This window comes from Kogia breviceps, chromosome 6 (assembly GCF_026419965.1).
Source record: "Kogia breviceps isolate mKogBre1 chromosome 6, mKogBre1 haplotype 1, whole genome shotgun sequence".
NCBI lineage: Eukaryota > Metazoa > Chordata > Mammalia > Artiodactyla > Physeteridae > Kogia > Kogia breviceps.
This window is the reverse complement of record NC_081315.1, coordinates 105,510,086-105,524,295: the sequence shown is the minus strand read 5'-3', so window position 1 is coordinate 105,524,295 and position 14,210 is coordinate 105,510,086. Positions and strand designations below refer to the sequence as shown.

The window sequence follows — 14,210 nt, the reverse complement described above, 5'->3', positions numbered from 1 at the left end:
ACTGTTGTCTCAATTGCCTCCATAAAATAAAAGGACTTATCTTGATCACCAAGAAGACACTTCCCATGTCAAAGACTGTCATTTTCAACGTGTGGAAAAACAGAATGGGGCTGGTTTTGTTCCCTTTACACCCTCTCCATCCAGTGCAAATGCTTGTATCCATGCGATAAAAACAACAAGGCCTTTCTCAGCCAGGACGCTGGCAGCATTTCCAGTGGAGGCTCGTTTATGCCTTTGAATATAAGCCTTTTGCATTTGTCTCATTGAGTTTTATGCTGTAGAAATTTCCTGGGGATGAAAGCTCCAGCTCCTCAGGAGAGGAGGTAAAACAGTGTGAGTGATGAGAGATGCAGCCCTGTTAATAAAGCCCCAACTCATAGAGGGAACCTACGTCAACATAATAAAGGCCATATACGACAAACCCACAGCAAACATCATTCTTAACGGTGAAAAACTGAAAGCATTTCCTCTAAGATCAGGAACAAGACACGGATGTCCACTCTCACCACTATTATTCAACATAGTTTTGGAAGTCCTAGCCATGGCAATCAGAGAAGAAAAAAAAATAAAAGGAATACAAATTGGAAAAGAAGAAGTAAAACTGTCACTGTTTGCAGATGACATGATACTATACATAGAGAATCCTAAAAGATGCCACCAGAAAACTACTAGAGCTAATCAATGAATCTGGTAAAGTTGCAGGAGACAAAGTTAATGCACAGAAATCTCTTGCATTCCTATACACTAATGATGAAAGATCTGAAAGAGAAATTAAGGAAACACTCCCATTTACCACTGCAACAAAAAGAATAAAATACCTAGGAATAAACCTACCTAAGGAGACAAAAGACCTGTATGCAGAAAACTATAAGACATTGATGAAAGAAATTAAAGATCATACCAACAGATGGAGAGATATACCATGTTCTTGGATTGGAAGAATCAATATTGTGAAAATGACTATACTACCCAAAGCAATCTACAGATTCAATGCAATCCTTATCAAATTACCAATGGTGTTGTTTATGGAACTAGAACAAAAAATTTTTAAATTTATATGGAGACAAAAAGACCCTGAATAGCCAAAGCAGTCTTGAGGGAAAAAAACGGAGCTAGAGGAATCAGACTCCCTGACTTCAGACTATACTTCAAAGCTACAGTAATCAAGACAATATGATACTGGCACAAAAACAGAAATACAGATCAATGGAACAGGATAGAAAGCCCAGAGATAAACCCACGCACCTATGGTCAACTAATCTATGACAAAGGAGGCAAGGATATACAATGGAGAAAAGACAGTCTCTTCAATAAGTGGTGCTGGGAAAACTGGACAGCTACATGTAAAAGAATGAAATTAGAACACTCCCTAACACCATACACAAAAATAAACTCAAAATGGATTAGAGACCTAAATGTAAGACCGGACCCTATAAAACGCTTACAGGAAAACATAGGAAGAACACTCTTTGACATAAATCACAGCAAGATCTTTTTTGATCCACCTCCTAGAGTAATGGAAATAAAAATAAACAAATGGGACCGAATGAAACTTAAAAGCTTTTGCACAGCAAAGGAAACCATAAACAAGACGAAAAGACAACCCTCAAAATGGGAGAAAATATTTGCAAACAAATCAACAGACAGGATTAATCTCCAAAATAGATAAACAGCTCATGCAGCTCAATAGTAAAGAAATGAACAACCCAATCCAAAAATGGGCAGAAGACCCAAAGAGACATTTCTCCAAAGAAGACATACAGATGGCCAAGAAGCACATGAAAAGCTGCTCAACATCACTAATTATTAGAGAAATGCAAGTCAAAACTACCATGAGGTATCACCTCACACCAGTTAGAATGGGCGTCACTGGAAAATCTACAAGCAACAATGCTGGAGAGGGTGTGGAAGAAAGGGAACCCTCTTGCACTGTTGGTGGGAATGTAAATTGATACAGCCTCTATGGAGAACAGTGTGGAGGTTCCTTAAAAAACTAAAACTAGAACTACCATATGACCCAACAATCCCACTACTGGGCATATACCCAGGGAAACCATAATTCAAAAAGACACATGCACCTCAATGTTCATTGCAGCACTATTTACAATAGCCAGGACATGGAAGCAACCTAAATGCCCATTGACAGATGAATGGATAAAGAATATGTGGTACATAGATACAATGGACTATTACTCAGCCATAAAAAGGAATGAAATTGGATCATTTGTAGAGACGTGGATGGATCTAGAGACCGTCATACAGAGTGAAGGAAGTCAGAAAGAGAAAAACAAATATTGTACATTATTGCATATATGTGGAACCTAGAAAAATGGTACAGATGACCGGGAAGGGCAGAAATAGAGACACAGATGTAGAGAAAAAACATACGTTTGTTTGTCTGGGGGGAAAAGCGGCAGGGGGTGGAGATGGTGGTGTGATGAATTGGTATATTGGGATTGACATGCTTACACTGATGTGTATAAAATCGATGACTAATAAGGACCTGCTATATAAAAAAATAAATTAAATTAAATTCAAAAAAAATAAAATAAATTAAAGCCCCAACTCAACCAAGGTGACCACACTGGCCCCCTTGGAACTCAGTCATGTCCAAAGTTGGTGCTTAAGTTGGTTGCATAAGTGTTTATTTTTTCTCTTTTATTTTAGCTACAAGTGGTCCCTAGTTATCTGGGAGATGAGGCCTTCTGGGCATCCTGCACCAGATGCAGAAGCACCTGTCACTAGTCTAGATCCAGGGACTCAGGACACTTTAACGTACTGCGCAGAGTTGTAGGAATGCAGGGTCACATTTACATTCCTTCTATTTATACTTCTTTTCTCTCCCAGTTTTACTGAGATATAACTGACATATAGCACTGTATAAGTTTAAGATGTACAACATAATGATTCGGTATTTGTACATACTGCAAAATGATTATCACAAGTTTCGGTAACACATCCATCACCACACATAGTTATAATTTTTTCCTTGTGATGAGAAATTTTAAGATCTACTATCTTAGCAATTTCCAAGTATACAATAGAGTATTATTAACTATAGTCACCATGCTGTACATTAGATTTCCAGAACTTATTCATCGTATAACTGGAAGTTTGTACTCTGGAGTCGCTTCATCCATTTCTCTGTCCCCATCACCTCTGGCTCCACCAATATATTCTCTGTCTGTATGAGTTTGTGTTGTTTAGATTCCACATAGAAGTGAGATCATCTCACTTAGTATAATGCCCTCAAGGTCCATCCAGTTGTTTCAAATGACAGGATTTCCTTCTTTTACGGCTGAATAATATTCTATATATGATATATATATATATAATACATATATATCATATTTTATTTACCCATTCATCCATTGATGGACACTTAAGTTGTTTCCATGTCTTAGTTATTGTAAATAATGCTGCAATAAACATGGGAGTGCAGATATCTCTTCAGAATACTGATTTTGTTTACTTTGGATATATCCCCAGATGTGGGATTGCTGGATTATATGGTTGTTCTACTTTTCATTTCTTTAGGAGCCTCCATACTGTTTTTCATAGTGGCTGCACCAATTTCCATTCCCACCAATAGTGCACAAGGGGCTACCTTTTTTTTCATATCCTTGAAAACACTTGTTTTCACTTGTCTTTTTGATTATAGCCATTCTGACAGGTGTGAGGTGATATTTCATTATAGTTTTGATTTGCATTTCCCTGATGATTAGCAATGTTGAGCATCTTTTCATGTGTCTGTTGGCCACTTGTACGTCTTCTTTGGAAAAATGTCAGTTCAGATCCTTTGCCCATTTTAATTAGATTATTTGTTTTCTTGTTACTGAGTTGTATGAGTTCCTTATATTTTTTGGATATTAACCCCTTATTAGATGTGTGCTTTGAAAATACTTTCTCCCACCATTCAGACTTCTTTATTGTGCTTATAACATATTTAATAGTAACCATCAAGTAAAGAAAAATGTCAAAAGTCCTTCCTTATGATCAGATTTTCTCTCATAGGGAATAGCCTCCTCAAGCAGTGCTGTCCCTGGTATTTTGTGGTCTTAATGCAAACTGCTCTGTGATAAAGTCGGTCTCATGGAATCAACTTTCATTTTCAGCGCTTTGAAGAGAGCAGATGCCATCTCATCTATTGGCACATCAGGACTGACAGACATGAAAAAATTGGCCAAGTGGGCAGCCGAGTCCAAGCTTGACCCCAATGACCCCAGCAATGCCCCTTTGATGCAGCTCATCTCGGTAATGTGGCAGGAGATCTGGACACACACCACTTCTCCACTTGGTGTGATAATAACAGAAATGGCTGGGCCTTGACACACATTTTCTTTCCCATATGTTCTCCTGCGCAATAGTGTCTAAGAGCATGAAGCCTGGGTTGAATGACAGGTTTAAATTTTAGCTCTGTACATACTAGCTGTGTGATGAAGGCAAGCACTCATGCCCCTAAGCCCTGTGATGTCCTCACAGTCTGCTGCGGATCAACATCTAGCTGGCCACACGGTCAGCGTGCAGTCAACATCAGCTGCTGCTGTTGCTGTTACTCTTACCTCTAACCTCTGTAAAACCCCTAAAGAAAGGTTTCAATTTGCCCCTTCTGTGGAGAGACACTGAACCCAGACACTTGGGGTTCCTTGGTCCACATCCCACAGATGGTAAGGACACGGCTCCAAGTTGATGTGATTTCAGGCCCTGTGCTCTTTCCATCATACCTTGAAGGGCTGATGGGGCATTTTCAGAAATGGTGGTTTTGTTTGTTTTCTTGTTGGATGATTAATTAGATTACCTTTTAGGTTTCATTGAAGTGTTTTGGGTATAAATTGCTTGTATCTATCATAACATTTAAAATTCTTGGGCTTCCCTGGTGGCGCAGTGGTTGAGAATCCGCCTGCCGATGCAGGAGACACGGGTTCGTGCCCTGGTCCGGGAAGATCCCACATGCCGCGGAGCAACTAAGCCCGTGAGCCATGGCTGCTGAGCCTGTGCGTCCGGAGCCTGTGCTCCGCAATGGGAGAGGCCACAACAGTGAGAGGCCCGCATACCGCAAAAAAAATAAAATAAAATAAAATAAAATAAAATAAAATAAAATAAAATAAAATAAAATTCTTTCTTCAGTGAATTTGTAAATAAAATGGAACATTAGTCATCAGTAAATGATTTCTCTTGGTAACAAGTACAATTGCTTTTACTCCCAAGTTCATAATTCCCACAGAAACCTCATAAACAAGTAGATGATCCAGAAAGTGGCCATAGCAACACATTCCGTGATCACGTTTCTTAGTTCGAGTTCATCAGTAGGGTAACTATAACCAGGATGAAAACTTTCATTTCTCCCCTAGTGATTCTAAGATAAGTCCCAAAGCAAGCTTCGGTTTATTCTGACTTTTATCTTCATAAAATCTCCTTCCAACATGATACTTAGTGCATGTTGATACTTAGAGAACTATTAGAAAGAATAAATTATCTTATTTAACCAAAACATTTCTTGCATAATTGGTGAATGAGTGAAGTCCCAATATTTGTCTTCATTGTTTCATTTTTGTTTTATTAATTAAAATGAAAATATCCACCTTAAAAAAAAAAGAAAGAATAGGCCATACTACCTGAAGTGTAGCCTATTCCATATAAAGCTTTCAAATTATTGATATGTTTCAATGACTAGCTTTAAACTGACAATAATATAGTGCCTATGTCCCCTTCATTTTTTTTTTTTTCTTTTTAACTATTTGCTTCCCATAGAAGGACAAAACACAGAGTTTGCCTTCCTGACTGGCCTCTTTTATATGAACCAGGATTTTCACAGCAGTATCACCTTTCCCATCAGCTCCATCAGATCTCTGCTCCCTGAGGATAAGCAGAGATCTGCCCAGGAGGAGGTTGCAGCTGGCAAAGCACCCAGCAGAGGAGCAAGCAGATACCAGGGCAGATTGCAGCCCACACCTGCTAGTCTCTCAGTGGTGCTAAAGCCGCACTTTCTATACCAGGGTACAGGGGCATCGGAGGCTGGTGCTTTGGTCCATCTCTGGTTCACTTTTCTCAGTGACCAAGGCCATGAGGTGCTGTGCAGGGACAGGAGAGCATGGCTGTGGAGCCAAGCGAAGCTGATCAGTCCACTGTAGGGCCTTTATCTACATTTGTGCATAAATAAAGTCCAAAAGTTATATTTTAAAATGTTAAAGTGTAAAAATATTTTTAAAAATACATTTAAAATACATACACTTTATATACACTATGTATATGAATAATCTTATTTGTAGTAGGCACTTGTTAATACACTGATATAAATCTCATATTTTTCAGTCTGTATATTTTCATGACAACTGTTAGACGAGCATACGTAACAAAAATGAACGTTTTAACTTCTATTTCTCTGGAAAAATGATTCATTATACTTTTTTTTTTTTTTTTTTTTTTTTTTTTTTTTTTTTTTTTTTTTTTTTTGCGGTACGCGGGCCTCTCACTGTTGTGGCCTCTCCCGTTGCAGAGCACAGGCTCCGGACGCGCAGGCTCAGCGGCCATGGCTCACGGGCCCAGCCGCTCCGCGGCATGTGGGATCTTCCCGGACTGGGGCATGAACCCGTGTCCCCTGCATCGGCAGGCGGACTCAACCACTGCGCCACCAGGGAAGCCCCCATTATACTTTTTATAGCTACTAAATGAATATTAGTAGCTATAAAAGGCAGAGTAGCATCTGCCTCGTTACCATTATATTTTAGTGTATTTTCTCTTTAAATGAAATGATGGATGTTTCAAGTCTCTCTGTCTAAAACTGTTAAAACATCATTCCCAAAAGCTCAGTGCCAAGTTTCTTTGGGTGAAATCTGCCTGTTATCCAGAGTTTTGTATTTCTTGGTTTTTATAGGTTGCTACCAGTGGCGAATCCTACATCCCTGATTTCTTTCGACTGGAACAGCTACAACAGGAATTTAACTTTGTTTCAGATGAGGAATTAAACAGATCCAAACGATTCAGGCTTCTTGGTCTTAGAAGCCAAGAGGTGCCAGAATTCCGAAATTATAAACAAATTCCAATGTATGACCGAGAAATTATGGAAAAGGTATTCCAGGTGAGAAATTGCCTTATTTTATTACTAATAAAATAATAAGATATCTGCTCTGCCATTATACTATTATGTATATATTTTGTTGTTGTTGCTATGTTCTCAGTAGCAATATTGGTTCCTCTTTTGTAGTACTTTACATAACCTTCCCCTTATTCTCCTTGAATCCAATGTTTAAATAATATCTTTGTCTCAGTATAATGACATTTAAACTAGGAAAAACTAAAGTTGTAGGGTTGAAGAGTCTCTTAAGTGTTAATGTGGCAAAGTTGTGCCTTAGTCAGGAATTCAATGCCATTTTAATCCAGTAAGTATTTACTAAGCACAAAGCATGGTGGCAAGCACTGCAGGGAAAATAGGTGGGTAGGATTTGAGCAGCCTTGGGGCGGGGGGCCAGGAAGGAAGTGGGGAACAGTTCTGGGCACCCTAGACAGGCAGCAGGACGCACAAAGTTATGGCAGGTGGGGGAGCAGGGAGCCTTTGAGGAGTTACAGGTAATAGGCTGTGTATATGGGGCAAGCCAGTGAAAGCCAGACAAGTCTGTGTTTGATGAGGTAAAGGGAGAACCATTAGAAGTTAATACCAGGACTGTATGATTTTTCATGCAGAAATTATTCTGGGAGAATATTTTTGGTTATTTGGTTCTTTATATTAGTTTGGACTTGTGATTATAAGTGATAAAAACCCAATTTGAACTAGCTTACGAATGAAGGGGAGTTCATTAGATAACGAAATCACAAAATAGAGTTAAACATCTAAAACATGTGAATGACAGGAGTTCATCTGTGTCTCAAAGACACCCAACTATTGCCAGGCCCCTTCGCCATCCTGTCTGGGCTTTCCTTGGTATGGTGACTTCATTTTCCCCCATTGTAGACAGATTTCTCTATTTGATCACTTCGTCACCAGTATCATCCAAGTTCACATCTAGTAGCCTCAGCCAGGAGGGAGAGGTGTGTCCTCTTGTCCCGAGTTTTAAAATCTTGGGGACAACTTTTGAGCCACTCAGCCTGGGTTAGGGGCCACCCTGGGCATTCAGCTGTGACCAGGGAAGGAGTGAAGGGGAACATGGCAGCTCCCTGGGGACCCCATGGAATTTTATTGATAGAAAAAAGAGAAAAGTGCAGTGGCCTAAGAAGACAAAGCCAGAGGCAGCCATTCCTCTCCTTCAAGTAGGTGACCCAAGTCAGCTGCAGCCAGACGCTATTTACTATTTCTGTAATTGCTTTACTTGAAATATAAAAGGCAAAAGTTAAGCAGGGGCCTTGGCCCTGCTTAATTGTTTGGGTGAGCTTAGCATCTTGTTTGGGTGAGCTTAGCATCTTGAACTACAGCGACTCTACTATCTCTGTTCCTTTCTGCATGAACATTGTAACTTGTAATTACAGATTTCTCTTCTACTTATAAGGCAGTTCAATCAACTAACTCCAAATCCTGGATACTGCATCAAGGGTCAATTCTGAACCAAAAGTTCAGAAGGAAGCAGAAGGCACATTTAGAACCATAATCTGTGACTTAAACCACATGTGATAAATAATTCTCTAATCTCAAAAAGGGCATGAGAGAGTACCAGTATTTTAAAATCATAAAAGCATGACTTCCTTTTAATTTTAGGACTATGAGAAACGGTTACGAGACAGAAATGTAATTGAAACGAAGGACCACATAGATACCCACAGGGCCATAGTAGCCAACTACCTCCAGCAGGTAAGGAAAACCATTTTAAACAGTCCTCATAGGGGAAAAATAGCCAACATCCTAAGGTTGGAGGAGGGAGGTCTCTATTCTTAACCCCTGTAGGCTTATTTTCTCATAATTACAGATTAAAATTGATTAATGGCCATCTTCAACTTTGGAACACGGTTATTTGGTTCTCCTTTGTATTAGTTTGGACTCATGATTATAAGTGATAAAAACCCAATTTGAACTAGCTCAGGAACCAAGGGGAGTGTATTCAATGAGGAAACGCTGAAAACACTAGGATGTGTCTCAGTTTATTATCAGTGGTTATCTTAAGAGGGGGTATGATTACAAGGGACTTAACTTTCTAAGTCATGATTTTTTTTTAAATATTTGAATGTTTGCATCTTATTACCTTTGTGATTAAAAAAAAGTTTTATAAACGACATACTAACTGCCCTTCTGCACTAGAAAGTCAAAATATCCTTTTGTCCTTCCTTCCTTTAATTTAACTTATAAGAAACGCCCTCTAGTGGCTAGAGTACATTTTTCTCATCCGGTTGATCTACCCTGTAGCTCATGTATGAAAAAATAAAAAGAATATTTATGACATTTAAGAGGTCCTCTATTTAAAGAATAATTAGGTAGCAAGTCAGTTTGAATAGGGGAAGAACTTCAGAATCAGTTCTGAAGTGTGTGTGCTTCGAGACGGGTCCTGCTTTTTGTAGTTGTTCATTCATTCATTCAGCTAAATTTTACGATCTTATCTGCCAGGAATTTTCCCAGGAATATAGCAGAGAATATAGCAGAGAACAAAATAGAATCCCTTTGCCTTAGGGAGCTTATGCTAGTGAGGAAAGCTGGATGATTCACAATAGGAAGAGGTCAGAGCTGCGGAGAAAAGTAAAGGTGGTCTGGAAAGCTGCACTGAGGTGACATTAGAGCAGTGAAGTGTGCGTTCATAGAACAAGAACATTTTAAATAAAACATATTTCTTTCCTCAGGTTAGAGAATCAGTGATAAATCGTTTTCTAATTGCAAAACACCACTTTCTTCTTTCGGATTTGGTAGTAGAAGAAGAAGTTCCCAATATCAGGTAAAAAAAAAAGAGAGAGAGAGAGAGACCTTTTTGTTATTTCTTTTAAAATTATTTGTATTGTATTATATTAAAAATTTCCTGTAAATATAAGATTTTTATCAGTGTATGGTGTGCATTTGGGCCCCTAATAATACTGGAAACTGGTAAAGCCTGATTAATGCCTAATGTTACACTAGTTGGGGCGTTTCTGTTAGAACAAGTCAGACAAGATCCTCTCCATCACATCCAGTGGACCCCATCTCACCTCCCACCACCTCCAAGTGAACTTCACCAGCCTTGGCTATCTTCTCATTCCAGTCACATGAAGTTTTGACAGCATCCCCTCCAGCACATCATCCTCCTGCTTTCCTCACCTCCCCATGCCGGGGTCTCCTTTATTCTCCCATCACAGGGCAGTGGGGGTGGCTGAGAACTTGCCCACTGAGATTCTGGGTGGCATGGAGAGGTCTGGTTCCAGCACCACAGCTGGGAGACACAGAGCTGCCGTGTGTTTGGTGAGGGGCAAGGGCAGCAGGGAAAAATGGATATTTACATAGAAGTTGGGAATTGACTGTGTTTATTTGCTTGATTGTCTCCCTATCATTTAGAATAATCCTCAAATGGTCTCAACTCAAGGTGGATGCATGAAAGATGAAAGAGAACTTTCTATACTGGTGGGCTTGCACAGTCTATTAACTTCATGACCCTCCCTGTGATTAAATCTCTTGGTCTCCTGAAAAGGTCATTTCCTATGCATATACTCCCTCTCCACCATCAAGTTGGCAAGGAGACAAAAAACTGTGCAATACATGGCAGCCCCTTTTTCTGGCTCTGCCTCCATCCTCGTACAGAAGGGAGGCTGTGCCCACACAAATTCATGCAAACCCTTTCTCTTTATTACAGGCCCAGAGTCCAGTCATTGAATGTTTTTTTTTTTTTTTCAGTCATGAAAATTACACTTTAGAATAGATGATGATTTTTCATGCTGTTTTTCCATTTCTTTTCTTTCTTTTTCTTTTTTCTGCTTTACTTTCTGCATTAAGTTCTGAAGGCTCAGGGTATGTTCTTCCTTCTTTTAATTCTGGTTTGTTCTTGGCTTTAAATTAAAATGTTTCTGTATATAATGGTCCCAGCCACCAAGATGCTCTCAAGCTGACTGTTAGGGAGGCAGCGAAGTCTCATGATAGGAGGCACCTCTCTGAGAGGGAGAAAGTATTGAGAAAAGAAGGGAGGTGCCATGTCACGACCCCCGGCAAAGGTTTCTCTCTGAGTTCCCGGAGCTTGGGTTAGGTAGCTGCCCAGGAAGAGGGATTAAGAAGATAGGCTGTAATTTGTAACAACATGGATGGACCTTGAGGGCATTATGTTAAATGAGATGAGTCAGACAGAGGAGGACAAATACTATATGATTCTCACTTATATGTGGAATCTAAAAAAGCCAAACTAATAAAAACCTAGACTAGAATGTTGGTCAGTAGGGGTCGGGGGCGGGGGAAACTGGGGAGATGTTTAAGGGTACAAACCTGTCACCAGTAGATAAATCAGTCCTGGAGATCTAATGCACAGCATAGTGATTATAGGTGAGCAAGTGACTATAGTCAGCAATACTGATTATACACTTCACAGTTACTAAGAGACTAGATATTAATAGTTCTCACCACAAAAAAAGAAATAATAATTATGTGAAGTGATAGAGGTGTTGGTTAATGCTACAGTGGTAACATATTGCCATATACAAATGTATCAAATCAACACATTGTACATGTTAAACGTATACAGCGTTACATGTCAAATATGTCTCAATTAAAATAAAAAATAAAATGTACAATAAATCAAAAAAAAGAGATTTGCAAAAATGTAAAAAAAATGTCACTCTCCTCGCACCCTTTGTTTTGGAAAGGATAGTTATTTTTCATGATTTGATATCATGTTAACATGTAATGGGCTTATTCTTGTCTTAAATGAGTTAATGAATAAATATATATAAATATTAAAAGGAGAAGAAGCTGGGCTGTGTAGTCAGGGTGATCTGATTTTGAACCCCAGCTCCCTCTCCTCCTATTTAGCAAATTCTATCACCTCTTGGAGCCTCCAGTTTCTTCATATGAAAGATGGGATAAATATACTTGTAAGGATTAGAAACATTATACGTAAGGCACCTAGCACTCTGCTTGAACCAGAGAAGTGCTGGTAAATGGTGGCTCCTCTGCGCTCTGTGGGACGGAAGACCTTGGGAAGCAACTGGGAACAACAGCCCCCGGAAGCCCCTTGGAGCCATCATCTCCCTGGCTGGCATGTGTCTCTTGGAAAGAGGGCTCCAGTCCAGCAGGCCGCCTGGCCAGCTCTGGTACTCACAGGGAAGCAGAGCAGCGTGAGCGTTGCCAGCCCGAGGCCAGCTCTGCACCGCTGGCTTTGTTCTGTGGCTCTTGGGCATAGTCATTAGCGTCAGCTTCCTGATACACAGTCACAGTTGTGTTTCTGTTCAGTCTCTAGGGCAGAATTAAGTTATTTTCTCCATGGCCCTTTCTCCCCCGTGACTCACTGCATTGCTTTCATCTTCCAGGGAGTGTTAATGGAGGTCACCTCAGTGAGAGGTAGAGGGATGTGAGAGAAGGATGCCCCTGCTCCGCCTCCCCCTCCCTTCCTCCTGTCTCCATCCCCTCCTTTCTCCAACATAATCACTGGCATCATAATCATTGTCATTGTCCCAACAGTCACTGTGTTAGGGCATCTAATGCTAGACCAGTGCCAGGGTGCTCTGTATACATCTCCTCACAAAATCCTCTCAACAACCCCAAGAGGTAGGTATTTCCATTTTACAGATGATGAAACAGAGACTTCAAGAGGTGAAATAATTTGCCCAAGGTGAGCAGGATTCACACCTAGTTTTGCCTAACTCCAGAGAGTGAGGTTATCCCTGGAAGGGCCTGAGAAGGCTGTAAACATCGCTGCCATGTGAATGCAGCAGGCTAATGCGTGCTCCGGGGGCCCAGGAGAGGGAGCCCCCCTTCGGGCTGATGCGGCTGGGCCTCTGGCGAGGGGGAAATACTGGCCCTGAAGAGTGGTAAAACTGCAACCGACTGGGTGGATGAGGAGGAAGGTGGAAGGAGGCATTCAGCGTGCAGGATTGGCAGGAGCGAAGGCAGACAGTAGGAGAGCACAGGCCACGTTTGAGGGGCTGGTGGATAAGCGAGGCAGAGAGCAAGCCGGAAGTGCAGGGAGGGACCAGAACATGAGCTTCATCCTCTGATTGGTAGCAGTTAAAATGAATGCTAATAATCTACAGAGTGGGCTCTCCCCCATCTTGGGAGAACTACTTGATAATTTCCACCCTCCTTAAAAAGAGAAGGAGTTTTCAGGGGCTTGTGAGGGACCTTGGGGCAGTGTTTGGGAAGTTGTGTCAAGACTTTCCAGATCTTTCTTTTCCCTAGCATCCTAATCTTGTTCTGTAATCATTAGCATTTTGGGCCTGAGCCTTTTCAAGCTGGCAGAACAAAAACGACCACTGAGGCCAAGGAGAAAAGGTCGGAAGAAGGTGACAGCCCAAAACCTGTCCGATGGAGACATAAAGCTGCTGGTGAACATTATCCGGGCTTACGACATTCCAGTGAGGAAGCCAACAACAAGGTGAGAGCCCTCCGAACAGCCCTGGGATGGAATGTGCAGGATCCAACCTCTTTAGAGCATGTTCACTCTCGTTTTTAACATACTTATTACTCTGTGGGGGCCGAGGGCAGGGGCCGGGGGGAGGAAGAGGGTTCTTATGAAGTAAGGGCCCTATTGGTTGCAAGTAACAGAACCAAATAAGTCAGTTTAGGGTAAAGAGGGGATTTATTGGGAATATCTCATAGAACTCAAGAACAAGAGGTACAGCCAAACTACATGGTAGACAGTAAAGATTAAAATGGCTTCTTCAGAGGCCCCATTGTCTCTCTTGCTTGTTTCCCTCTGTGGGTTTGCTTCATTCTTCTCCGTGTGATGGAAGTGGTCCATCCTGTCAGGGTACCACCCACCAGGTGTCAGCTTCCCAGGAGTGAATCTGAAGGTCCTAACTTGGGTCACGTGTTGATCCATGTCTAGTCACCTACAGTCAGAGAGGCAGGTCACAAGGACCTGTCCTGAAGATGGGGGACAGTTCTCAGAGAAGAGGGTGAGAGCTGGGCAGATACCCAAAAGGTGTATATTCTAGATTCTGAAACTTGTGTTTGAGCACAAAACTGTGACTTCTCTTGTATCTGCTCAGGGAAGTGAATTTTGTCTACTGTATTTCATTACATCGGGGCAATGGGGAACCCCTCACCATAGGTAAGCTAAGAGGAAGTTTCTTATCCCCTTAGAGAACAGAGATGGAAGGACCAAGAATTACTTCTCTTTGCTGGT

General features: G+C 41.0%; 1 protein-coding gene and 1 long non-coding RNA gene across 5 annotated transcripts in view; one reads left to right on the top strand and one right to left on the bottom strand.

Annotated features, from left to right (window-relative positions):
• Window positions 1-14,210, top strand: part of CC2D2A (coiled-coil and C2 domain containing 2A) — a 136,590-nt gene that overhangs the window by 91,089 nt on the left and 31,291 nt on the right. For all 4 annotated transcript variants that reach the window (XM_067036370.1, XM_067036369.1, XM_067036372.1 and 1 more), the window contains 5 exons: window positions 4,116-4,254; window positions 6,875-7,078; window positions 8,687-8,779; window positions 9,757-9,848; window positions 13,290-13,457. In XM_067036370.1, the coding sequence (XP_066892471.1) occupies window positions 4,116-4,254; window positions 6,875-7,078; window positions 8,687-8,779; window positions 9,757-9,848; window positions 13,290-13,457 (696 nt within the window). The remainder of the gene's footprint in view (window positions 1-4,115; window positions 4,255-6,874; window positions 7,079-8,686; window positions 8,780-9,756; window positions 9,849-13,289; window positions 13,458-14,210) is intronic.
• The window catches only part of LOC136794392 (uncharacterized), a 45,495-nt gene that overhangs the window by 21,661 nt on the left and 9,624 nt on the right, over window positions 1-14,210 (bottom strand). The gene's annotated exons all lie outside the window — the stretch shown is intronic.